This window comes from Capra hircus, chromosome 14 (assembly GCF_001704415.2).
Source record: "Capra hircus breed San Clemente chromosome 14, ASM170441v1, whole genome shotgun sequence".
NCBI lineage: Eukaryota > Metazoa > Chordata > Mammalia > Artiodactyla > Bovidae > Capra > Capra hircus.
The window spans coordinates 29,902,267-29,930,174 of NC_030821.1; the positions used below are offsets into that span (position 1 = coordinate 29,902,267).

At 34.0% G+C, this 27,908-nt stretch overlaps 1 protein-coding gene across 1 annotated transcript in view; it reads right to left on the bottom strand.

Annotated features, from left to right (window-relative positions):
- Positions 6,039–27,908, bottom strand: part of LOC108633261 (CUB and sushi domain-containing protein 3) — an 83,223-nt gene continuing 61,353 nt past the window's right edge. The window contains exons 17-21 of the mRNA XM_018058088.1: positions 20,078–20,236; positions 17,199–17,311; positions 15,014–15,101; positions 11,912–12,047; positions 6,039–8,025 (exon numbers count right to left, since the gene is read on the bottom strand). Coding sequence (XP_017913577.1) covers positions 7,866–8,025; positions 11,912–12,047; positions 15,014–15,101; positions 17,199–17,311; positions 20,078–20,236 — 656 coding nt within the window. The 3' untranslated portion in view covers positions 6,039–7,865. The remainder of the gene's footprint in view (positions 8,026–11,911; positions 12,048–15,013; positions 15,102–17,198; positions 17,312–20,077; positions 20,237–27,908) is intronic.

Sequence of the window (27,908 nt, forward strand, 5' to 3'; positions counted from 1 at the left end):
GGAATGAATCCCATTCACCATTGCAACAAAAAGAAATATCTAGGAATAAACTTACCTAAGGAGACAAAAGAACTGTACACAGAAAGTTATAAGATACTGATAAAAGAAATCAAAGATGACATAAACAGATGGATAGATATCTCATGTTCCTGGGTAGGAAGAATCAATATTATGAAAACGACTATATTACCAAATGCAATCTACACATTCAGTGCAATCCCTATCAAATTACCAATGGCATTTTTCACACAACTAGAACAAAAACATTCACAATTCATATGGAAACATAAAAGACCCCAAATAGCCAAAGCAGTCTTGAGAAAGAAGAATGGAGCTGGAGGAAACAACCTTCTTGACTTCAGATTATACTACAAAGCTACAGGCATCAAGTTAGTATGGTACTGGCACATAAACTCAAATTGGATTAAAGACCTAAATGTAAGACCAGAAACTATAAAACTCTTAGATGTAACATAGGCAGAACACTAGATGACATAAATCAAAGCAAGATCCTCTAAGACCCACCTCCTAGAGAAATGGAAATAAAAACAAAAGTAAACAAGTGTGACCTGATTAAACTTAAAAGCTTTTGCACAGCAAAGGAAACTATAAGCAAGGCAAAAAGACAACCCTCAGAATCGGAGAAAATAATAGCAAATTAAACAACTAACAAAGGGTTAATTTCCAAAATATACAAGCAGCTCATACAACTCAATTCCAGAAACAGAAACAACCCAATCAAAAATTAGGAAAAGACCTAAACAGACATTTCTGCAAAGAAGACATACAGATGGCAAACAAACACATGAAAAGAGGCTCAACATTGCTCATTGTTAGGGAAATTCAAATCAAAACCACAAGGAGATATCACCTCACACTGGTCAGAATGACCCTCATCAAAAAGTCTACAAGGAATAAATGCTGGAGTGGGTGTGGAGAAAAGGCAATGCTCCTGCACTGTTGGTGGGAATGCAAATTGATACAGCCACTATGGAAGATGGTATGGAAATTCCTTAAAAAACTAGGAATAAAACCAGGATATGACCCAGCAATCCCACTCCTAGACATATATCTTGAGGAGACAAAAACTGAAAGAGACACATGTGGCCCATTGTTCATTGGAGCACTTGTTTACAATAGCTAGAACATGGAAGCAACCTAGATGTCCATCAACAGATGAATGGATAACGATGCTGTGGTACGTATACACAATGGAATATTACTCAGCCATAAAATGGAACACATTTGAATTAATTCTGATGAGGTGCATGAACCTAGAACCTATTATACAGAGTGAAGTGAGTCAGAAAGTCAAAGATAAATATAGTTTTCCAACACACATATACAGAATCTAGAAAAATGGTACTGAAGAATTTATTTACAGGGCAGCAATGGAGAAACAGACACAGAGAATAGACTTATGGACATGGGGAGGGGAGGAGAGGGTGAGATGTATGGAAAGAGTAACATGGAAACTTACATTACCATATGTAAAATAGATAGCCAGTGGAATTTGCTGTATGGCTCAGGAAACACAAACAGGGGCTCTGTATCAACCTAGAGCAGTGGGATGGGTCATGAGATGGGTGGGAGGTTCAAAAGGGAGGGGATATATGTATAGATATGGCTGATCCATGTTGAGGTTTAACAGAAAACAACAATATTCTGTAAAGCTATTATCCTTCAATAAAAATTAAAAATATTTTATAATGTTATTAACATATATGTGTTCCTGGAAAAAAGTCAAATGAAAAGATCGCAATTATTCACACTCCTAATAATTTGTATTCTATTTCTTTGTTTCAAAACATTTATGTTTATATTTGGAATAAACAGAAAAATGGAAAGAGAAAACAGTGGTAAGAAAGAGCAGGTTTTGTTTTAAAAACTGAAGTCTTCATATCATTAACTCTGAACATAATTTTTAAAAATTACTTATAAATGCATGGTAATTTCTAATGCAATCCCAGATCAGTGAATATTTATGTTGCTTACATGTTGGTAACTAGTGATATATTTTTCATCATATACAAATAGTTCATAATGTGAAAAGCACATGTCAAGTACTTCTCTCTTGATTATTTCCTTTGGATAACCTATTGAGAAGAATTACTAGGTGAAAAATACTGATTTCATTTACTTAATAATAGCATATCTTTAAATGTAAAATTTGATTTTTGTCTTGTCTATTTGATTTCTGTTGAAATTATAAATGCTTTTTTGTCAATAAACTTCAAATGCCATTTTATAAAGTTTCAATGAAGATTCCTAGGAAAACATATACTGATAAAAAGTAAACAGAAATTCATCATTGATACTGTGAATAGCTTGTGGTCATTTCATCAAGAAATGTCCAAGTTTTCCATTATATTAAATTTACCTAATATGGAGTCTTCAAATTAACTCCATCAAATTCTGAATATTCTGAAGGCAAATATTGATGCCACATAACCCATATTACCTTTATACTCCTTAATCTTATTCAGTAGGCTAGTCAAATATTTGCTTTTAATGCCGTAGAAGTCAATTTTAACAGAAAAAGTGAAAGTTTATAGAAATGAACATAGTTACCACATAGAATTATTATGTGATTTCTATGTATACTTAAAAAAAAATCAATAGCTTGATAAAACTTTAATTTACCTCAAGATAAGATCTATGTGTCTCTTATATTCATCCACTAGACATTATACTTTATACTAGAGTAGTATGTGGATGTTTAATGTTAGAAAATATCTACTGTGTTAACATTAATTAATGACATTTTGCCATTTATACTGTCTTTCCTATTAGGGATTTCTTCTTAGAAATGTTTCTTCTTTATGTTGCTATTTGGTAACTGAAGTCCAACTCAAGCCCTTAATTTTCACTGGCAATCACTCAAGAGAAAGTTTTATTCCCTGTACCATCAAAGCAGGATTCTAAACCTGGTTTGCAAGTAGAATTCAAAAAAATGTGTAAACACAGGTGGCAAAATGCCACACCTTTATTTTCACTGTTCTTCTCATTAAAATATAGTATTTCCTTCAGTAAAAAGCTGTGTAAAAATAACCTGACTTTTGTCACCTATAAAAATCACAGATATTTTGTCATATTAAATATTATGAATATATCAAAATATTGCTTATGATACTCTTTAAAATTACAGAAATTTTTAGCCCATCTACTTATTTAATGTATCAGTACAGAAGTATATTAATATCTCTCTATTTGGCCACCTCATGTGAAGAGTTGACTCACTGGAAAAGACTCTGATGCTGGGAGGGATTGGGGGCAGTAGAGAAGGGGACGACAGAGCATGAGATGGCTGGATGGCATCACCGACTGGATAGCTGTGAGTTTGAGTGAACTCCGGGAGTTGGTGATGGACAGGGAGGCCTGGTGCGCTGTGATTCATGGGGTCACAAAGAGTTGGACACAACTGAGCAACTGAACTGAACTGATAAGTATATATTCATATATATGTGTGTTAGTATACATTACTAGAATATTTGAAAATATTTTAAAATTATTTTATCATTAATTTCCTTTTTATTTCATCGTATATATTTAAAATCTTCATTTGAAAAAGGGTGCCATAAACTAGAAAAGTCTTGGTTTAAAAATAAAAAGATTAGGGGTACTTTATAATAGCTGTGTTAATTGGCTTACTGGGATTACAAAGCAATCAAATGACATTTTCCAGGTAACATATTTATTTCTTTCTAATAAGTTCCTTCAGTAGACACAAAATCTTAACTAAAGGATATGAAGAAAATACTTACTAAGAAGGCCTTTTGGTTTATTTTAATTCATAATGTGGAGGTGGGTCTCTATTTTTCTCTATATCTATTAATCTCATTGATCCTGTCAAAGCATTTGGGATTATCCCTATTTTCATAGGTATGCAAATACTTATAAGCAGGATTTGGATCTTACGAGAGTTTAAGCACGGATTTCTTGGTTTTTTGTTTGCAATGCAACTTATAGCTATGTATTTGAATGTGTAGAATATACTTTTCAGCACTAATAAAATTATTACACATGGGAACTTATTAAAAGTTGGGAATGTATCTAGCCTGCATTCACTAGCTCTATTGCTTTGTATACTAAAGAATGAAATCTAACGTCCAGCGGCTGTTCTACTCTCCAGTAACTTTTAAATCTGCTTTAAAGTACTTTAGAATATCAAGCTCATGAAAGTAATGAAAGAAAGATATTTCTCAGATTTTTACACATGTATATCTTTTGAGGTCCTTATTCCCTTTCCTCCAAAGTCATCCTAAAAAAAAAAAGGAGAGAAGCAAATCAATATTTCTTTCAGCCAAGTTTTAAGCTGCTCATTTTTAATTATTTCCTAGACTTATGAGCTTCTATAATTTTATAGAGGTTCTTCTTCACCTTCTTTAACAATGTCTATTTTACTTTTATAGATATTTATAGATTAGTACTTTGACAGCAAATATATTCTCATTCTTTTTAAAAGACACTCATATAGATATTTTTATTGACTGCTTCAGCTAATGTTTTGCTTTTTTTTTTTTTCTCTCACATAAGAGAAAAGGACAGGTAAAATAAATCTGACCTTTGGTTTATGCCCACAATAATTTTCATTAGAATCTATTATCAAGAGATCCTGAGTGGAACCTATAGCTTTAATGTTCTTAAATATAAGGGACACTCAAGAAGGCTCTTTTAAGTTACTTCCTTAATTGAAATCTAGTAACAGAGTAGAACTGAAATGTTCTGATCAAAAAAAAAAACAAAACTATGTACATTTACTAAATTATCAAGCTATACATTTTATATATCTCACAATTGTTAATTATATTTCAATAGAGCTAGGAAACAGAGAAGGCAATGGCACCCCACTCCAGTACTCTTGCCTGGAAAACCCCATGGACGGAGGAGCCTGGTGGGCTGCAGCCCATGGGGTCACTAAGAGTCAGACACAACTGAGCGACTTCACTTTCACTTTTCAGTTTCATGCATTGGAGATGGAAATGGCAACCCACTCCAGTGTTCTTGCCTGGAGAATCCCTGGTGGGCTGCCATCTGTGGGGTCGCACAGAGTCGGATACGACTGAAGCGAGTTAGCAGCAGCAGCAGCAGAGCTAGGAAAAGATAAAAATAAAATTACTTCCACTAAAATTGCTGCTAACTTTTGAGGGGGTTAAGAAGATAAACAAAAATTTTAAGAAATGAGAATTAATAATAAAAAGGCTAAAAAGGATAAGACATGTAAAATAGGAAAGGATGCTAAGAAAAGCATCAATAGAAAGAAAAATTTAAAAGTTGAAAAATAAAAAGGGAGAAAAAGAAAACATGGGAGGAATCAACATAAGGACAAATAACAACAAGAGAAAATGCAGAAGATATGAAGTGAATTAAAGGTGGAGATAATATAATTAATGAAGTTAAAACAGAAACTATAATACATCAAGAAGTAATTATTTCTAAAATAAAAGCATAATAAACAGTGATAGAGTTGTAAAGACTGGAGATTCAGGTTTTGACATATAAAGAAAATGTGCTCTGTAAAAAAGAGTTATCTAATAAAATTGAATTTCAATAACTTGTGCTTTGAACTTTATAGAAATGATAAATCTCTTGACTATAAAACTTTACATGTTTCATCCTGGAAAGATAGATTTGTTTGTGAATATTAGTTTAATGTAGCAATTCAAAAGGTTATTGGGTTCATACCTAGGAAGCATGCTTAACATAAATATCTCTAAGAAGTTTACTATAGAAATACTAGAAATCATCAGTTATATCTAGTTTTAGATAGTATGTATTATTAAAATATTGACACTTAAGGTAAATTCTAAGATGAGGTTTTTATGATACTATTATGCTTACTGAGAATCTGTTTACTTTTAAGAGTGTTATACGTGGGAACTACAGGACATGAAAAAAAAACATATTACATTATTATGTTGTGAACTAAGTATATGCAGTTTCAGAACTTTATTATATCACCAAATAAAGTAGGGCTGTTCATTCCTTTTACTAACCAGCACACTGACAGACAATTTTGAAAAGAATACACATTTTACAAAAGCAATTATCCACTTTTATTTTGTTTACATTGCACTGAAAATTTACATCATACTTTTACAAAGTTTTTTTTTTCATAAAAATATAATTCTTTACAAAAGTGTATGCATTAATATAAGAGGAGTAGCCAGTTGCAGAAGAAACATTGTTTAAACAAGATCTTAAATGTATTAACCTTAACATTAATGAATGAATCGTTGTTATTGCAGTCATTTGAATAAACAAGAATAAATAACTGATGGAATAAAATTTGAAACAGCATCCTGTCAGTAGAGTACAATGTTGGGAAAATTATATGAATTTCCAAAACAATGTATCTCAAAGTGGTTTACAAGAAATTCACTACATTTGTAGAGATAGATCCAAGCAGCGCTCTGGGTGCAATGATTTCTCGTAGGCACTCTGTCTCATGATACAAAAAGCCGAGACTGTTTACAACTTTATCCATATTTGAAAGGGACAGCAATGAAGTGTTCACACTGGGTACATAATTTATTCAATGAAGCAAAACATGCTATTAAAGGAAGACTATGACCTATTAAATCAAAATGCTGGCATTTCTGTGATATGGTTGTAAATAACTTGCAAATACATACTTTAATGACTATGAAAGAAACCTGTCATATCTGGAAGCTGCTTCTTAAGGATAAGAGAATAGAAAGTTTTAAATATATAAAAAATTGGTAAATCCACAACTTTAGGAAATAAATTTATATTGGTGATTTGAAAGTAATTTTACTTTTACTCATTTCGGTTTAGGCAATGGTCCAAAATATATGTTTAACTCACTGTTAACTAAAAAGTTTAACAAGCTTATACTTCTAACTCACTGTTAGATAAAAGTTCAAAGCAATATTAAATGAATATGAAGACTCAACTGGAAGGAAAAACAGATAAATTATAAACTAAATAAGTAGATTGATAGGTTCTATTTGGTCTTGCAAAAATATTAGAAAGAATGGTAAAGAATGGTATCTCAGATAACTGTAAAATCATGATTATTATAGAGTTTTTGCCAGCTAAGGTGGTTTCTGAGGGACAAAAAAAGATTGAAGCAAGGAGTTAAACACTTACCCCATGGCTCACTGAATAATATTGTTTACAACATAATGTGGGAAATCAGGAAGATAGCATGATGATCTTGCCATTTACAGAAACTATGACAACCGATCTAAAAAAAGATAGCAGTATGATACTGAAGAACAAAAACCAGAAAACATCAAATCAGAGTGGGCAGTCTTATCTCATCTGTGACATAAATTAGCTCATAAACATTTCAGGGCATGACTCAATCTGAAATAACCAGAGAAATGAAGAAAACAATGACTCAATTAATAGGAAGGAACAGCTGATAGAGTGGTGAGAAATAAAGACTTACGGGGGTGATACAGCTCATGACAGTTAAAGAGAAGTCAGTGATCTATTGACTCTTGTAAGTATAGCTCTTATTTTCTACCCTATATCATTTTTTTTTAAACCCAGTCCCTCTAATATAGTTTATAAAGCACAGAAATACTGATAGTGGATGCTCCTCCAATATATGCAAATAAGTTTATGTTTTAGAATAATCTCCTTTTTAAAAAAAGCAAATAAACTGTGAGTAAGCACTCTCGGAGTGCAGCCAAATTTCTGTAAAATTCTCCATGGTAAACATGAAGAAGAACTATGGTCCAGTTTATGAAAAAACACTCTTCGCTATCATTCCACAGGAAAAGGTGACCCAGCAAGTCCTGATAAGTGTGCTTTAATTTGTTTATCAGTGAACTAAATGTGCACTGTTTTGTGTGTCGATTTCCAAGCTTCTGAAGAAGGCCAAAGCTGCCACGTTATACCATTGTGCAGACTGTGTTCAAGTTGGGATCGAACCGTACCGCCTTCCCTTCCACTGCCTTTGCGTTGGTGTCATACATGGGATTTTCAAAAGCTGCTTGGCCATTGTTATTTTCATGAACTGAACATCCTGTATACTGGGTTTTGGGTGCAGTCCTGTTGATGAGAACACTAATTAGTTATACATTAACTTTCTTCCAGAAACAGCAGAATAGGACTCAAACACAATATATCAATACTTGAGTTATCACTGTTAATGGATGATATAACTTGAAAATATTGAGAAACCACAATTCATCAAATTTGAATAATTTACCTGTCACTTTTAAATCATGAATGACTTTTATTATATACAATATATATTTATAAATAGTACCAATATGAGTAATATAAGTATAAATAAATATTATGGCTGTTATAAATTTTCTTATGAGATGTTATCATAAATGATCATGTAAAATATAACTAAATTATGTTGATGATGAATTCAAATCTCATTACTATTCATTCCTCAAGTATTTATTGAGCATCCATTACATGCTAGGCATGACCCTAGGCATCAGATATACAATTTTTCTTTTTTACAAAAAACATAAAAACTCATTACTCTCATATTACAAGGATGGCAATGAATAAATTAAAAATAAACAAGAAAAATGAAACAAAATAATGAAAATTGTTTTACTGAAAAGGAAAATGGTTGATATGACCAGAAGTAACTGGAAGCCATGTTAGGAGAGGTAATAAAGAAAATAAGGAAGTAAAATTTAATCTGAGACCTGAATGACAATAAGGAGTCCATTCTGCAGTAATAAGAAGGGAGTCCCAAGAAAAGCAGACATTTAATGCTGACACATAGTTTTGGGAAGTTCTTAGAGTATCCCAGAAACATAAATACTTAATTGGCTTAAAATTATATACAGTAGAACAAGTAAACTCAAAATCTCAGACAAAATGACTAATATACGGATATTTCATGTTATGAAGTAGTTTCCAGAGTTCCTGATAACTGAATATTTGCTATTAGTTAATAAAACACATGGAATCTAAGCTGGTTGGTATAAGTTGCTCATTTTGAATCCCTCCTTTATTTTTTGTCTCACTTTTGACTAATGTTTATTTCTAGTTTCTCTTTCCCACAATCCTACTGCATAATTTGCTGGCATTTGTAAATCAAATGATAAAAAATCAAATTACAAAAAAATCATTTGTAAATCAAATTATAATTTTATTTGTAAGTCAAATGATTAAAGGCATACTTGAGTTTGAGCAAACTCTGGGAGGTAGTGAAAGACAGGGAAGCCTGGTGTGCTGTAGTCCACAGGGTCTCAAATGTTGGACAGAACTTAGGGACTGAACAACAGCAACAAAAGCATACTTACCCCTACTTGTTCCTCAAATTTAAGTCCTTAAAAGACTTTAAAATAATTCTCTTTTGCTTATAACAAATAGCACAAAATTTTAACTACTTATTTTATTACAATTTGCATTTTCCACTCTGTGATTGTCCTATCCTTAGCATATTTTCTGAATTTTTCTCTGTATTAAAAATTGTCAGGGATTTGTATGATAACATTTAAAAAAATTTATCTAAAATTACTTTCAATAACATCACCTATATATACATATATACAGTTATATAATATAAACTATATTGCTTACAACTTGCTCTTGCCAGGTGCATAATTCTAATCGATCACATTCATCTCTCTCTTTTTTAAACTAAATTCACAATAAAAACAGAAGCAATATCATTTCCTTCTAATTAGGTAAAGATCACAAAGATGTAAAAGATTTGTTTCTGCAAATATTAAGCAACAGCTTTAAGGAAAATAATATCAAACTTAAGAAAAGTTTATATTATCAATAAAAATTAACTTAAAACTAATCAATGTTCTAAACATAAGAGCAAAATCTATAAAATAGGAGAAAACATATAGATAAAAATTCATGACCTTGCATTTGGCAATGGTCTCTTAGGTATAATACTAAGAGCAAAGTAACAAAAGAAAAAAGAAATAAATTGGACTTCATAAAAATGAAAAGTTTGGTATCTCAAAAGATACTATCAAGAAACTGTAACTACAACCCACAGAAAGAGAAACATTTGCAAACCGTATCTGAAAAGGGTCTAGTATCCAGAATATATGGAGAACTCTTATACCTCAAAAATAAGACAAATGAGTCAATTTTAAAAGTGGGCAAAGAATTTGAATAGGTATTTCTTCAAAGAATGTAGACAAATGACTAGCAGACACATGAAAAATGCCCAATATTATTAGTAATTAGGGAAATGCAGATTGATATCACAGTGAAATACAGTTCACTAGGATGGTTAAATGAAAGTGAAATCACTCAGTCGTGTCCAACTCTTTCTGACCCTGTGGACTGCAACCTATCATGCTCCTCTGTCTATGAGATTTTCTAGGCAAGAATACTTAAGTGGGTTGCCATTTCCTTCTCCAGGGGATCCTCCTGACCCAGGGATCGAATCCAGGTCTCCCGCATTGCAGGTAGATGCTTTACCATCTGAGCCACCAGGGAAACCATATAAAACGTGGTTAAATGAAGGCAAAAGGTTAAATGAAGGATGACCATATAATCTAAGAATTTCACTCTTGAATGCATACTCAAAAAACTGAAACAGGCGTCTGAACAAAACTTGTACACAGATGTGTATAGCAGCACTGTTCACAACAGCCCAAACACAGGAACAATCCAAATATCCATCAGCTGCTGAATGGACATATTTAAACATAACAAATTCAAACATACAATGAAATATTATTCAGCCACATAGTCAATAATATGTAGATGTATAGTATGATAAGGATAACCTTAAAAACACTATATTATATTTAAGAAGCCAGATACAAAATGTCACATATTGTATGATTCCATATATATAAAATATCCAGAAGGTGGACCAAAGTAGCTGCCTGGGACAAGGGTAGGAGGAGTAGGGAGTGACTGTTTAGTGGGTGCAGTTTCCTTTTAGGCTGATGGTTCTGTGACATTGTTAGTATACTAAATGTCACTGAATTGTATATTTACAATGGTTTAAATAATTTTATGTTTATTTTACCACAATAATAAAAATTATTAGCATATCTTGCTTTATAAATGAATTTAGTGATGATTTTTATCATTAATAACATTTGATATTGACAAGGCCTGAACTGCTAATGCACAATTGTTATAAATTTGCATAATATTAATTAAATCATTCTTAGATAATACAGACTGGCATTTATAATAATGACATTAGTTTTGATAAAAAATCATTTTAGGTATTCATTTAGTTATCAGGTTACCAGCATACTTTCTTCTTCTTCTTCTTTTTTTTTTTTTTTTGCCTTTTTTCTGTTTCCTTAAAAAGGAATAGTCTCAAATAGTGGATTAACTGCATAGTAAAGCCCTTCATCAAGATGTTGTAATGGATGTAGCAAAGAGGGGTCAACTGATGATCTATACAGTCATATGTGAGATATATAACAAATATAACATACTAAATGCATCATTTTCTAAAAGCAACAGATGATAAATGAGAAGACTAGAAGAGTTTATCATCTGTCAGCCTGGGTAAAATGTGTCAGTACTGTCATGTAAACTAAGAGGTTTAAACATAAACTTCTTCCTTTTTCTCTGAAGAAATGTGGCAGCAGATATCACCTCTTCGTTTTAAACCTTAACTTAGATTTTGTATCTCTATAGTGTTAGCATGGATAATATAAAAATAACTTATACAATTAGTTACATTCCAGAAAATTGACAGACAAAAAGGAAAAAGGATAAAGTTGAATGCTTGCACAACTCAACAGAGCAATTTTAGTTGTGTGTATATTGGAGTAATTGGATGATGGGCAGAGGAAATAATGGTTTTAACAAATTGTGGTTATATTTGCTACAACAATCCAGACCAAAAACAAAACAAAACAAACAAACAAAAAATAAAACAGAAGTTAGAATTTGAACTGGAGAGTAAATAGAACATAAAATATAGATCTGGTAAACATTTTATACTTAATGTCAATAAACTTACCTTTGTTTATAGAGATAAAATCCAAATCCTGCAAATATAAGTGCAAAAAAAGGCACCAGAATAGCAATGGCCACGGAACTACTATTTGTACCATGAGGTTGATTTGAAGAATTTGAGCCTTCTGACATATTCAGTCCTATAAAAGAAAAAAAATAACATACAAATATAAAATTAGGTCTCTTTTATCAACTTGATATTTTTATAAACCAATTAATTTATTCCTTGCTCAAGATATTTATCTACTCGGAAATACAAAAATAATTCACAAAACTCCTTTATTTCCACACAATTTTACACAATGCCTACTATGTATATTTTTCCAGGAAAGGATACAGAATGAAAAATAAGCTGAGTCTCTGAACTTTAGTTAATAATAACTGTAGGAAGAATACAGAGCCACAAAATAAGTGTATACAAAGCATTAATTAATGATAGGCATATCTGTATGGAAAGGATATGTGGTAGGAATAGGAGGCTAACATGATAAACTATTTGAAAAGGCATAAATATTATTCTAAAGAGCTCAAACTTTCCACCCACCTACAGTGAGGAATAACTGAAGATGTGTAGGGAGAAAAACGGCTCAGTGATAAAATACAAGATTTTAAGCAGTGACCAATGTGAGATGGACTTGAGAGAGTCTGGTCTGAAAGCAGGAGTAGTTTGAAGACATCCCAGATAAAAATGGAAATTAACATGGGAACTATATCACTAGGAAGAGCACAAAAAGATAGATTTCCGGGAACATTTCGTATTTCAAATGAACAGAAGTTATTTGTGTGGATGAAGGATGAAGGGTGTAAGAAGGCATAGGATTTAGGAGTGCTCTCCTTGGGACTGAGTAAATGGTTATGACATTAGCATAGCAAAAAGATGAGAAAAATGAGATTTATAAATGTGTTGGCACAGGGACTATGGAAGAGAAATAAACAGCAAGCTCTTTTTTCAGAAAGAAATAGTTTCTTTTTCTTTTTAATAGGTTCTGTTTTAGACATGCAGTGCTTGAGATGATTTGGGGAATATAATGTGAAAAAATCTTGTATTCAATTATACGACTGTGACAATGTACTATATTAGTGAATGTCTTCTGCTGATTTTAAAACTAACAATTGTGGCAAGACATCATCTTAAATGACATCTCCTTATTATTGTTCATTTGGGGAAAGTTGATTTACTTTTTAAATAAATATTCAACTATATCAAATCTTCAACTGAGCCATGCTTTATTAACTATGCCAAAGCCTTTGACTGTGTGGATCACAGCAAATTGTGGAAAATTCTTCAAGAGATGGGAATACCAGACCACCTGACTTGCCTCCTGAGAAATCTGTATGCAGGTCAAGAAGCAACAGTTAGAACTGGACATGGAACAACAGACTGGTTCCAAATCAGGAAAGGAGTACGTCAAGGCTGCATATTGTCACCCTGCTTATTTAAATGATATGCAGAACACATCATGTACAATGCTGGGCTGGATGAAGCACAAGCTGGAATCAAGATTTCTGGGAGAAATATCAATAACCTCAGATATGCAGATAACACCTTATTGCAGAAAGCAAAGAAGAACTAAAGAGCCTCTTGATAAAAGTGAAAGAGGAGAATGAAAAAGTTGGCTTAAAGCTCAACATTCAGAAAATGAAGATTATGGCATCTAGTACTATCACTTCATGACAAATAGATGGGGAAACAATGGACACAGTGAGAGACTTTACTTTTGGGGGGGTGGGGGCTCCAAAATCACTGCACATGGTGACTGCAGCCATGAAATTAAGACACTTGCTCCTTGGAAGAAAAGTTATGACAAACCTAGACAGTATATTAAAAAGCAGAGACATTACTTTGGTCCATCTAGTCAAAGTTATGGTTTTTCCAGTAGTCATGTATGAATATGAGAGTTGAACTATAAAGAAAGCTGAGTGCTGAAGAATTGATGCTTTTGAACTATGGTGTTGGAGAAGACTCTTGAGAGTCCCTTTGGTCTGTAAGGAGATCAATCCAAAAGGAATCCAGTCTGAATATTCTTTGGAAGGACTGATGCTGAAACTGAAACTCTAATAATTCTTCCACCTGATACAAAGAACTGACTCCTTGGAAAACACCCTGATACTGGGAAAGATTGAAGGCGGGAGCAGAACGGGACAACAGAGGATGAGATGGTTGGATGGTATCACCAACTCATTGGATATGAATTTGAGTAAACTCCGGGAGCTAGTAATGGACAGGGAAGCCTGGTGTGCTGTAGTCCATAGGGTCTCAAACAGCGGACATGTCTGAGGCACTGAACAGAACTGAAGTCATACCCTAGGTTAAAAATATTAGTACCCTTTTATATTTTAATTTTCCAGGGACTCAGAAAACTTACATAAAAGTTCAAAGCAATGGAAACATCAAGGAGTAGTTTTTAGAACATGGATTTACTCTTTATGCATTACTACCACAATATAATAATGAGAGACAGTATACTTTAGGAAAATTATACACCAAAAGGTATGTTAATAAATACATTCAAATGAGACTACTAAATATTTAGACATGTTTGAGAAGAGTTGGAAATAAAAGTGACAAACTCTGTACCTCCCACCACAGAAAATTTACATATCTGAATAGCATAAAGCCCTCAAAATGGCTCATTCCTCAAAGTAATTTTCCCTTTCCAGATTCTATGAGTTTCTCAAAGTGCCATTACATTTGTTTTTTTTTGTTTTTTTTTGTTTTGGTGGGGGAGGCAGTAAGAAAATTGCAAAGATATTCAAATGGAAGAGAAGTAATACAATTCTCATAAGATAAAATTATTCACAGTTTAAAATTTTACTTCAAAACTTTATCACTTTTTCTCCTTTTTACTTGCTTGAGGGAAAGGCAGTTTGTCATGTTTATTAGAAATATGATGAAAAACTAAACACTGTATGGAGGTGGAACACAGGAAACCAACATTTTAAAGAATGTAATTATTTAAAAGGCTATCAAGTGTATCAATCTATAGTCCTGACAATGCAAAATTCAAAATGTAGTAAGTGTGCCTAATGTACAGAATCCATTGTATTTTCTTATGATATCTTGAGTAATAAAGGAAGTACATGAAAATGAAAATGACTACATTACCTAGTCTTTGTAGTCCAAATTGCCCATAATCTTTACCCTGAATAAATCCTTGAAATACATAAGTAGCTCCATCAGGCTCAGCAGAAACCTAAAAATATTTATAAGTTTGATTAAACCTAAAAGCTGGCCACAGATGTATTTTCCCAGTCTTAGAAAATATTCAGGCTTAATATAAAATGAATATTATGCACAATTCCTTCCTCCTTATCTTCTTCTGTGTAAAACAGAACATCATGCAAATTTACCATCATTAAAAATAAAATGAAAAATTTCATCTTTAATTAGGATACTGGAAATAAGGGGGATTAGTTATTAATATAATGATACAGATTTATAGATTTCTTTTAGGTGAAGAAACTGATTGTCAAGAAAAAGACCAAGAATATGATAAAACAGAATGAGGCAAGTAGTCAATTAAAAATTAAAATATAATAATACTGTACTTTGTAAATGTGATTATTGTTCAGCATACAGGCACAGTTCTCTCCCTTCCCATTAACCTTCATGAAAAGTGTATTTGTTCTTTCTCAATGAGTTGGATTTGGTCCTGTGACTTGCTTTGGCCAACAGAATGTGGGTGGAATTGACAATAAGTCAGTTCCAAGCCTAGGCCTTAAGAGGTATGTTTCCCATTATAAGTGAAACAAACCATATAATGCATGGTCACAAAAGACCAGGGATTGTATGATTCATAAATATGAACAGTGAAATCTAGAGACAGAAAATAGAGTTGTGGTTGCTTGGATTTGGGGGAGAAAGGAGGGGTGGATGGGTTGGGTGATAAGTAAAGGATATGGTTTCTTTTTGAGGTGATGGAAATATTCTAAAATCAACTGTGGTGATGGTTACACATCTGTAAATATAGTAAGAACTACTGAACTGTACACTTTAAATGAGTAGGGTACATGAATTATATCTCAATAGGGCTGTAAAAATAAGGGGGACATATTTCCACTTTGCCCCTCAGAGTTTCAGGCCTTTGGCAAGAGAAGGACATGTTCCTGACAGCTGCTATCCCTCCTGCCTGGACCTGATATGAGACACTTGGAGCAAACCTGAACTTGATACCACAGCTTCAAATGGAGCCCCCCAAGCTAACCTCAGACACATGAGAAAGAACTTATTACATGTTGAGCCTGAGATTTTGTGACTCTGCCTAATGCTGCAAATGCTATTAACTGTACCTTGCATGTAAAATTCTGTATGTAAAAAACAGGTTACATGCACAGTGTCATTTGATCTCATTAATAAAATGTGAGTTGATACATTTCAGTGTTACTGATAACTAGTCATATGAATTTACCCCAGTTTGTCCTGATTATTTGCAATGTTACCTAAGTCATGTATGTTATTGTGAAAGCTGCAATAAACCTTGCATCCTCACCCTAAAAAGCAAAATATTATACCAAATTATTCATATAAGTCTGACATTTCACAAGTGATTTATTCCTTATTATCGGATATACCCTGGGCAAGGTCATTTTTAGACCCAAAATGCTTCTAAAAAGAAGAGCTCAAACTCTAATAGTTAAATGAATGAATTCATTTTATTTGTTTCCTAAATGAAACAATCTAAGTGCACTGAAGATGAGTTAGACCTCAACTCCATGAAAAATGGCACAGAAAGGGAAACAGGATGCGCTTTTTTTTTCCCCTCAGAAACCAAACTTACTCTTCATATTTAGACAATTTTATAAAGTTGGCTATGAAGAAGTAGTTATGTGAGCTGCTTCTTCTGAATAGTTACCATAAACTCACTTTGGAGTTACCCTGTTCTATTCAATCCATTTAGAATGGATTCCATTCCATTTCAATTCCATTTAGAATGGAATTTCTAAACTGGCAGTTGGAAGCAACAAATCGTATACTTACATACTGCCCAGAAGTCTTTGATAAAATGAGCATGGGAACTCCGACTATATGCTCTGAAGTAACAAAACTTTTACAAGGAAAACCTTCTAGGTAAGAAGAGAGTAGGTCATAGGCTTAGTAGTTTAGACACACTAGATTACTAAAGTATTTATACTGAATCATTTATTTTTTGAAAATAAATTAGTCATAATAGTAGTTTTGCTATTTTATGTGTGTGCATTTAAGTAGCTCAATTTACTGGAATTTTAATGACAAACCATAGCACAAATGTGTTATTAAGTTTAGCAGCAGACTTTTAAAGAAATATACTTACAAATCCATCCATGGCCCAATTTTCCTCCTTCATTTTCTTCACAGTAGCTTGAGCTGGTACTTTAATAAGATAGATGTGTAACATTAGGCGAGCTTCTTGGCTTTTATATACTCCTGTAAGTATATAAGGATGTTTAGTCTACTAATTTTGCAAATAGTTATGTTTCACTTTATTATCTATAGCTCCTTAAATATATCATAAATACATGTGATAGGAAAAGAATAAAAAGCAACAAATCAAGTCCAGTTTCATGCTTTTTCACAAATCCTGCAATATATAGCAATCTCTCAGCTGAAATTCTCAACTTAACTCTTACTGTGGGTTTTAAATTACATATGCTATTAAAATCAAATATTATTGTTATTAATAACATCATTCCATGATTGTTATAAAAATGATTTATTTCATCAGTCAGATTTAAAATATTCAAGGGTATAAATCAAATGTTGAAACTCTTGACATTTTCCTTAATAATTAATTACATGTCCACTCTTAGAAAAAGAGTATTTGAGGTGCTACTGGAACCACAAAGATGAATATGTGGTTCCTATTGAAAAATGTGATGGTTACACTAATTTCTGATGAAATAGGAGATAAAACGACAGAGATAGAGAATATGATGAATTAAAGGCCAAAGAAAGAAGGATCATTTCACACCAGAGTGATTAGGAAATGCTTATTAAGAAAAAGTATTTGAGCTGGATAACAAAAATCAAGTAGAATTTTTAGTTCAAGAAAGTAAATACATGTATATTTTTGAGATTAGTTGTTTGTCAGTTGCTTCATTTGCTATTATTTTCTCCCATTCAGAAGGCTGTCTTTTCACCTTGGTTATATTTTCCTTTGTTGTGCAGAAGCTTTTAATTTTAATTAGATCCCATTTGTTTATTATACAGCATGCTTGGGGCTGGTGCACAGGGATGACCCAGAGAGATGTTATGGGAAGGGAGGTGGGTGGGGGGTTCATGTTTGTGAACGCATGTACACCCATGGTGGATTCATGTCAATGTATGGCAAAACCAATACAGTATTGTAAAGTAAAATAAAGTAAAAATAAAAATTAAAAAAAAATGAAAGTAAATACAGAATGTGGCATAAAGAAGAGAAGCAAATGTATTCATTTTATTTAATTTTTTCCTGAATAGGAGTCCTCTGAGAGTAGAAATAAGCTGGAATAGAAATGTGTTTTGGGGAACTGTAGAAAATCATATTCTAAGTAAAAACTTTGTGATTAACTGAAGGTTGAAATGACTCACTAATTCATTCACTTACTATTTCACTTAAGTAATAAGGTATCATAAAAATAAGCTAGGAATATAAATATAATACACAGATCTTGATCTATAAATTATAATAGAGAAAAGACACAAAAGTAACCAAAGTTGCTGGAAAATGTTATAATTAATTCTATGTAGACGGTGATAGCAAGTTAAATTGGTCTAATTATTTATGTTTATGTTCCTATATTTGTAGAAATTGGATTAGGATAAATATATATTTATTTAGTGCCAACTGGAAACAGCAGCCCACTCCAGTACTCTTGCCTAGAAAATCCCATGGACAGAGGAGCTCAGTGCAGGCTACTGTCCATGGAGTCGCAAGGAGTCGGGCACGACTGAGCGACTTCACTTCACTTCACTTCACTTCATTTCACTCTTACAGAAGAAAAATAAAACTCATGCTCCAAAATTAAATAGATTGGTAGTCACAATTTAAATGCATTCCTTTAATTCAATTTATATCATGTAATTTTATATATATTTAAAATTAAAATACATATTAACTTCTAATATTTTTATTTTGGGTTTAAAGTAGAGCCATTCATTCAACAATACAAAATGATGCTGTATAGTTCTTGTAAAATTTACAAAATCAATAGATAAAATTTTATTTCCTATTTTATTTATACCACAAATTATTTCACTATTAATAATTATATGGGCTATATAGTCAATAAGTTTAAATATATACATTACATATTTTCAGTATCAATATTTTTAAAATCTATTTTTAAATGAAAACAATAACTCAAAGTCATTGAGACCAATTTTGCTCCAGTTTCATTTCTAACCTCTGAGATACAGTAATGAACTGGAAGGCAAAGATATGCTCTCTTAGGGCTTGAATTGTTGGAGTATAGACAAATTATGTCATGTCATGTCATGTCATATCATGCCATAATATGCTATACTATACTATGCTACACTTTCAAATAATGAAAAGAAGAAAATGAAATAAGATAAGACTGCCTATGATTAACAGAGTGAGTCTATTTGTAAGGTAAAGGCTACTTTACCTATGGTCATCAGGAGTGCTTTTGATAAGATGCCATCTGAGGAAACATTTGAATGTTAGAAAAACCAGAGTAATCAAAGATAATGAGGGAAGTACGCACCAGATCAAAGAAACTTGAGAAGGCTGAGAAGATGGATAGGGCTCTGGGTTCCTTTTGCCTAATTAGGGTAGTGTAGCCCTACATTTTCTATCTTAGATTATAGTGTCCTCCTAAGCAGTCTCATTTGAAGACATGATTTTGTGATGATAAAACAGCTTGCAAATCACTGATCCAGTCTCTTTGGTGTTATGAGAACAGAGAAGCAGTTAGTTATATTCTAATTAAAAGTTCTGTTCTATTTCATGACATGTCATTCTAGCCATGTAAAAATATTCCTGAGGGAGCTTATTTCAGAGTCTCAGAGTTTTATATTTGTTTAGTATTATGTATGCCTCAATCAAACCAGAAAGCCTTATTTCTAAATGAATTATGAATGCCACCAGAAATAAAGCAAATATTTCACAGTATAAAAATCACTAATAAAAAGGATGAAATGATGGAAATAAAGGCATGAAGGGAGTGTTTCTTTTCTTTACAGTGATACCTGAAAGAAGCAGTTCCATGTTGCTATTACTGAGTGTCGCATTGACTCTCCCAGTGGAAGCATTGAAACTAGTGACTGTCAAGGTCATGGGTTGTTTCCTTCCTTTATAATTGTAAGAGCCTTTCCATATATAATTTTGGGCAAACACATCATCAGGAACTGTGAACAAATTAAACATACACATTCATTTTACAGTGCCCTATACATATAAGCATTAAGTGTCAGATTAGTTTATAGAATAATCATTTTTCTAAATATACAAGAAAAAGGTGCATTATAAGATGATTTCTTCACATACATGTTTGAATCTTTTTAGAATAAGCCAAAATAATGATAGCCCAGATTTGTACACACATCATTATCAATGAGAGATAAATAAGTCACATTGATTAAAGACATTAAGACTGCAAATCCAGCTAAATGTCATTTACCCATATTTGGCTTCCTATAATATCTTTTTTTCAGAAGGAAAATAAAATTATGTTATTGAGTCAAGTCAGTCTATATACAAGTTCCAGGATGCCTGCTCTTCTCCTAGCAGCAGAGATAGGCTCACAGGAGGAAGGACATAGAGTTAAAACCTCCCTTGCTGAGCAGCCTTGGAAGACTAGCAGGAGGGATGCTCCTTGTCTCCTTTACAGAATACTGAGCTCAGTTATTTCAATAATAGGTGCTCATGAGGAAGAACAGGGCTCCCTTGGTTTGCTCCTCATAGCTTTGAGGTTTACAAGTATTTTTTAGAAATAAAGAATTGTCACTAGAATTGGTGAACTCTCATGGGAAAGAGATGAGTTGTGGTAGAATCAAATAATATTCTAATATAAAATTTTCACCCAAAGAAGAAACATTTTTAATGTTAAATGCATGCAAATAAATAAGACATTATATTTATACAAATTAGTAATGTAATTTAGAACCAATATAAATTAGGTGTGTCAAAGTCTACTTAGATCCTGGTAAGAGGCTGAAAAAAGTTTCCATTAATCCAGTACGTCACAATAAAGCCCATTCTTAGATAGCAACTCTTCAAAACAGTTATGCCTGTTTGTGTGAGTGAATGAATAACATAGATTTGGAGAAAAACCTTTCTTTTTTTTTTAGCAAGTTATTGACATTTGTTACCTGATTTTCTCTACACCCATAACAATTCTTACTGCTCCAATCACAAAGACTGGAGTTACAAATTGTACATTCCCAGAAATCTACTCAGCAAACAAATGAAGCTATGGAGCTATGGTAGAAGATGAATACAAAGTGCACTCATAAGTTGAGTTGTTATATTGTATTTGATAATTCAAAAGCAATATAGCAGATAGAAGTGCAAGCACTGGAGCTAGAATGCTTGTATTGATACTTAAGTCCTGGCAACCCACTCCAGGGTTCTTGCCTGGAGAATCCCAGGGGTGGCGGAGCCTGATGGGCTGCCGTCTATGGGGTCACACAGCGTCGGACACGATTGAAGTGACTTAGCAGCAACAGCAGCTACAATTTACAAACTGTACGGTTTTTCCTAAATTACTTAACTCTCGAAACCTGAATTTCCTTATCATTAATGTGGAATTACCATAGAGGTTACAGGGAAGATTAAATGAATATGAAGTTTTGCTAAGTGTTAGTTGCTATCATTATTATTATGCAGATAAAATAGTGAAACTTTTTACTATTTGGGCCTTATATCTCATTATATAGTAGAGTATTATATATATATGTATAAAGCATGGTTAGTATCATGAAAAATCCACAGTCCAGGCTCAGGGACTTTGCAAGTCATCCTAAGAGTGGCACTCCGTTCCCAAACCTCAAACAACAAAGCTATGCTCTGTATGTAAAAGAGACCTTACCTAAAAATGTAATACAATGTACTGGTAAAAAGTCTTTGATTTGGTAAGCACCTTCAGTTCAGTTCACTTCAGTGGCTCAGTTGTGTCCAACTCTTTGTGACCCCAAGAACCGCAGCACGCCAGGCCTCCCTATCCATCATCAACTGCAGGAGTCTACCAAACCCATGTCCATTGAGTTGGTGATGCCATCCAACCATCTCATCCCCTGTCGTCCCCTTCTCCTCCTGCACTCAATCTCTCCCAGGATCAGGGTCTTTTCAAAGGAGTCAGTTCTTCGCATCAGGTGGCCAAAGTATTGGGGTTTCAACTTCAGCACCAGTTCTTCCAATGAATATTCAGGACTGATTTCCTTTAGGATGGACTGGATTTTAAATAGCTCAACTAGAATTCCATCACCTCCACTACCTTTGTTCGTAGTGATGCTTCCTAAGGTCCACTTGACCACATTCCAGGATGTCTGGCTCTAGGTGAGTGTGAGTATGCACACCATCATGATTATCTGGGTCACGAAGATCTTTTTTTGTACAGTTCTTCTGTGTATTCTGCCACCTCTTCTTAATATCTTCTGCTTCTGTTAGGTCCATACCATTTATGTTCTTTATCAAGCTCATCTTTGCATGAAATGTTCCCTTGGCATCTCTAATTTTCTTGAAGAGATCTCTAGTCTTTCCCCTTCTATTGTTTTCCTCTATTTCTTTGCACTGATCACTGAGGAAGGCTTTCTTATCCTTCCTTGCTATTCTTTGGAACTCTGCATTCAAATGGGTATATCTTTCCTTTTTTCCTTTGCTTTTGGCTTCTCTTCTTTTCACAGATATTTGTAAGGCCTCCTCATAGGGCCATTTTTCTTTTTTTGCATTTCTTTTTCTTGGGGATGGTCTTGATTCCTGCCTCCTATACAATGTCATGAACTTCCATCCATAGTTCATCAGGCATTCTGTCTATCAGATCTAGTCCCTTAAATCTATTTCTCACTTCCACTATATAGTCATAAGGCATTTGATTTAGGTCATACCTGAATGGTCTAGTGGTTTCCCCCACTTTCTTCAATTTAAATCTGAATTTGGCAGTAAGGAGTTCATGATCTGAGCCACAGTCAGCTCCCAGTCTTGTTTTTCTGACTGTATAGAGCTTCTCCATCTTTGGCTACAAAGAATATAATCAATCTGATTTCAGTGTTGACCATCTGGTGATGTCCATGTGTAGAGTCTTCTCTTGTGTTGTTGGAAAAGGGTGTTTGCTATGACCAACACATTCTCTTGGCAGAACTCTATTAGCCTTTGCCCTACTTCATTCTGTACTCTAGGCCAAATTTGCCTGTTACTCCAGGTGTTTCTTGACTTCCTACTTTTGCATTCCAGTCCCCTATAATGAAAAGGACATCTTTTGGGGGAATTAGCTCTAGAAAGTCTTGTATGTCTTCATAAAACTGTTCAACTTAAAGAGCAGTTAAGTTGAAAAATATACCTAAAATTTTTTGGGGGAGGGAGTGACAAGTGAAATTATCCTGCACTAGAAAGATCTGGAATTTGGAGGTAATGGACTCCCAGTTGGAGAGGTAAGAGGAACAGCAAGGGAGAAAGACATTCTAATAGCAGTGCCTGGCAAATTAGTAGGTACTCAATAAACACGCTATTCTTATCTTTCTCATTGTTTATTTCCCCCTGGCCTGTACTATGATTTCTCTTTGCTACTTCTGAATATTTAACAAAAATCTGCTACATCTGGTGATCTTGTCCATGGTGCTTAGGGGAATTAAGAAGGTTAGTTAAAAGAGATTAAAGAGAACTCCAATGGGAGAAGAACACAGCGGTGAAAAGAAGTAGATATTGGCAGCAGCTACACTGTATCAGGATAAATTATTGATCTGGTTGTAAACGTTTAACACAGGCACTTCAGAAAACAAATCTACAAATTGATTTGTATGAACAGTATTTGCTGATTCTATAGTATATATATTTCCATAATTGCAGTTTTCAAACTATAAACATGACATCACTGAATGCAGTTTGAAAGAATGCACAGAACTGGCTAGAGCAAAGCTCTACCTGTAGGCTCCAGCATGCCACCACCAACCTCCACCTTTCCTACACACAACCGAGAAATCCGAGTCATGACAGGCCGGGAGGTAGACACCATTTGGTCATTTAAATCCCTAAGTACAATGGAGATGATAATACTTTCTACTGTTGAGTCTAATATGAGATTTAAACGTGATTTAAATTAAAGATTTAAACTACTTATTCAGTAGTTCTTGTAAACTCTAAAACGTTATCCAACTAAAGCTGATGTGAAGCACAGTGAAAGGGAGTTTTGATGATTATGATCTTTTTTTTTTTCAAAGACATTTTTGAATTTAAACTTTGTCTCATGGGCCTGATAGCACTGCCATGTTCCTGACTTTGATACCACTGCCAAATTATTGTTTCTTTGGGGTAATCTAATCACTGTGTCATGATTTTAAGTGAAATGTTTCTAATATTTTCCCACTTTAGATGAAATTGCTCTAGAGTTTTATAGCTACCTTTACCCAGGTTAAAGAAATTCTTTTTCTTTCTAATTTATTAAAACTCTTTAAAAATTATAAACAGATGTTCAATCTTATAAAATAGTTTCTGTACTAGTATTGTGGTGTTCATAATTTGTGATGTTACCTTTTTAATGGGATAGATTATGTTTAAGGATTAGTTACCTACCATGAAAATATCTACGTATATCCATCATTAAAACAATTTGTCAATAGTTTCATCTTTATGATAATGTTGTACAGTTGATCCTTGAACAACATGGATTTAAACTGTGAGGCTCCGCTTATGCACATATTTTTTTCAATAGTAAGAACTAGAGTACTACTATATTGATCCATGATTGGCTGAATTCATGGATGTAGAATCCCCAATACAAAGGAATCTTGGGTAAAGAAGAAACACAGACTGAGGGTTGACTACAAGGTATATACAGGTTTTTTGATTGCACTGAGTGCCAGCACCTTTAATCCACTTGCTGTTCAAGAGTCAACTGTATTTAATTCACTAAGGCTTTAAGTCGGACTTTTTAATGTATAATCCTATATCAAATGGGCCTATAATTTTTTCCTTTTTATAACATTTTTACTTGAGTTATTAGAGTTATATTGGACCCATAAAATGAGCCTCTGTAATAGTTTTTATAAAACTGAGATGATCTGTTCTGTTCCTTCAAAATTGTGTAGAGCTTATCAGTAGAGGCATATTTTTTTCTTGCAGAAATAGCTTTAACCACTACTTTATTTCTTATAGTATTGCTCATTTTTCCCTATTAGTTATGTAAAGATACACTTTTCGAGTACCTTGTCAATATTTAACTTAAAAAAAAATTGACAATTATGTAATTTATGTTGTTTAGTCATTCAGTTGTGCCAGACATTTTGTGAACCCATGGACTTCCCTGTCCTTCACTATCTCCTGGAGTTTTGCTCAAACTCATGTCCATTACCCTGGAGAAGGAAATAGCAACCCACTCCAGTATTCTTGCCTTGAGAATTCCATGGACAGAGGAGCCTGCCAGTCTACATCCAAGGGGTTGCAAAGAGTTGGACACAACTGAGCTACTATCACTCATGACCACTGATTCAGTGATGCCATCCAACCATCTCATCTTTTATCATCCCCGTTTCCTCCGGCCTTCAATCTTTCCCAGGGTTTTTTCCACTGAGTCAACTCTTCGAATTAGGTGGCTAAAGTATTGGTGCTTCAGTTTCAGCATCAGTCCTTCCAATGAATATTCAGGACTGATTTCCTTTCTGATTGACTGGTTTAATCTCCTTGCTGTCCAAAGGACTCTCAAGAGTTTTCTCCAACACCACAGTTTGAAAGCATCAATTCTTTGACACTCAGCCTTCTTTATAATCCAACTCTCACATCCGTAGCTTTGACAAAACCATAACTTTGACAAAACCATAACTTTGACTATACGGACCTTTGTCAGCAAAGTGATGTCTCTGCTTTTAAATATGTTGTCTAGGATTGTCACAGCTTTTCTTCCAAGGAGCAAGTGTCTTTTAATTTCATAGCTTCATTTACCATTCACAGTGGTTTTGGAGCCCAGAAAATAAAGTCTGCCATTGTTTTTCATTTTTCCCCCATCTATTTGCCATTTAGTGATGGGACCAGATGCCATGATCTTAGTTTTCTGAAAGTTCAGTTTTAAGTCAGCTTTTTCATTCTCCTATTTCACTTTCATCAAGAAGCTCTTTAGTTCCTCTTTGCTTTCTTCCATCCAGGCAGTCAGTCCAGTCGCTCAGTCGTGTCTGACTCTTTGCAACCCCATGAATCACAGCATGCCAGGCCTCCCTGTCTATCACCATCTCCCGGAGTTCATTCAGACTCACATACATCGAGTCCGTGATGGCATCCAGCCATCTCATCCTCGGTCATCCCCTTCTCCTCCTGTCCCCAATCTCTCCCAGCATCAGAGTCTTTTCCAATGAGTCAACTCTTCGCATGAGGTGGCCAAAGTACTGGAGTTTCAGCTTCAGCATCATTCCTTCCAAAGAAATTCCAGGGCTGATCTGCTTCAGAATGGACTGGTTGGATCTCCATGCAGTCTAAGGGACTCTCAAGAGTCTTTTCCAATACCACAGTTCAAAAGCATCAATTCTTTGGTGCTCAGCTTTCTTCACAGTCCAACTCTCACATCCATACATGACCAATGGAAAAACCATAGCCTTGACTAGATGGACCTTAGTCGGCAAAGTAATGTCTCTGCTTTTGAATATGCTATCTAGGTTGGTCATAACTTTCCTTCCAAGGAATAAGTGTCTTTTAATTTTATGGTTGCAGTCATCATCTGCCATGATTTTGGAGCCTGCAAAAATAAAGTCTGACACTGTTTCCACTGTTTCCCCATCTATTTCCCATGAAGTGATGGGACCAGATGCCATGATCTTGATTTTCTGAATGTTGAGCTTTAAGCCAACATTTTCACTCTCCTCTTTTACTTTCATCAAGAGGCTTTTGAGTTCCTCTTCACTTTCTGCCATAAGGGTGGTGTCATCTGCATATCTGAGGTTATTGATATTTCTCCCAGCAATCTTGATACCAGCTTGTGCTTCTCACAGCCCAGCGTTTCTCATGATGTACTCTGCATATAAGTTAAATAAGCAGGCTGACAATATACAGCCTTGATGTACTCCTTTTCCTATTTGGAACCAGTCTGTTGTTCCAATTCCAGTTCTAACTGTTGCCTCCTGACCTGCATATAGGTTTCTCAAGAGGCAGGTCAGGTGGTCTGGTATTCCCATCTCTTTCAGAATTGTCCACAGTTTATTGTGATCCACACAGTCAAAGGCTTTGGCATAGTCAATAAAGCAGAAATAGATGTTTTTCTGGAACTCTCTTGCTTTTTCCATGATCCAGCAGATGTTGGCAATTTGATCTCTGGTTCCTCTGCCTTTTCAAAAACCAGCTTGAACATCTGGAAGTTCACGGTTCACGTATTGCTGAACCCTGGCTTGGAGAATTTTGAGCATTACTTTACTAGCGTGTGAGATGAGTGCAATTGTGCGGTAGTTTGAGCATTCTTTGGCACTGCCTTTCTTTGGGATTGCAATGAAAACTGACCTTTTCCAGTTTCTTCCATTAGGGTGGTGTTATCTGCATATCTGTGGTTATTGATATTTCTCCTGGCAATCTTGATTCCACCTTGAGATTCATCCAGTCCAGCATTTTGCATGATGTACTCTGCATATAAGATGAATAATAACGGTGATAGAATACATACTTGATGTCTCTTATACAAATTTTGAACCACTTATTGTTCCATGACCAATTTTAATTGTTGCTTCTTGATTTGCATACAAATTTCTCTGGAGGCAGGTTAAGGTGGTCTGGTATTTTCTGTTATATATATTGATTTATTCATTATATTCTCTAATTATCACATTTTCTTTTGAAATTTTATTTAATTTTTGTTCCTTTCTTTATCAGTCTTACCAGAAATTTGTCACTTTG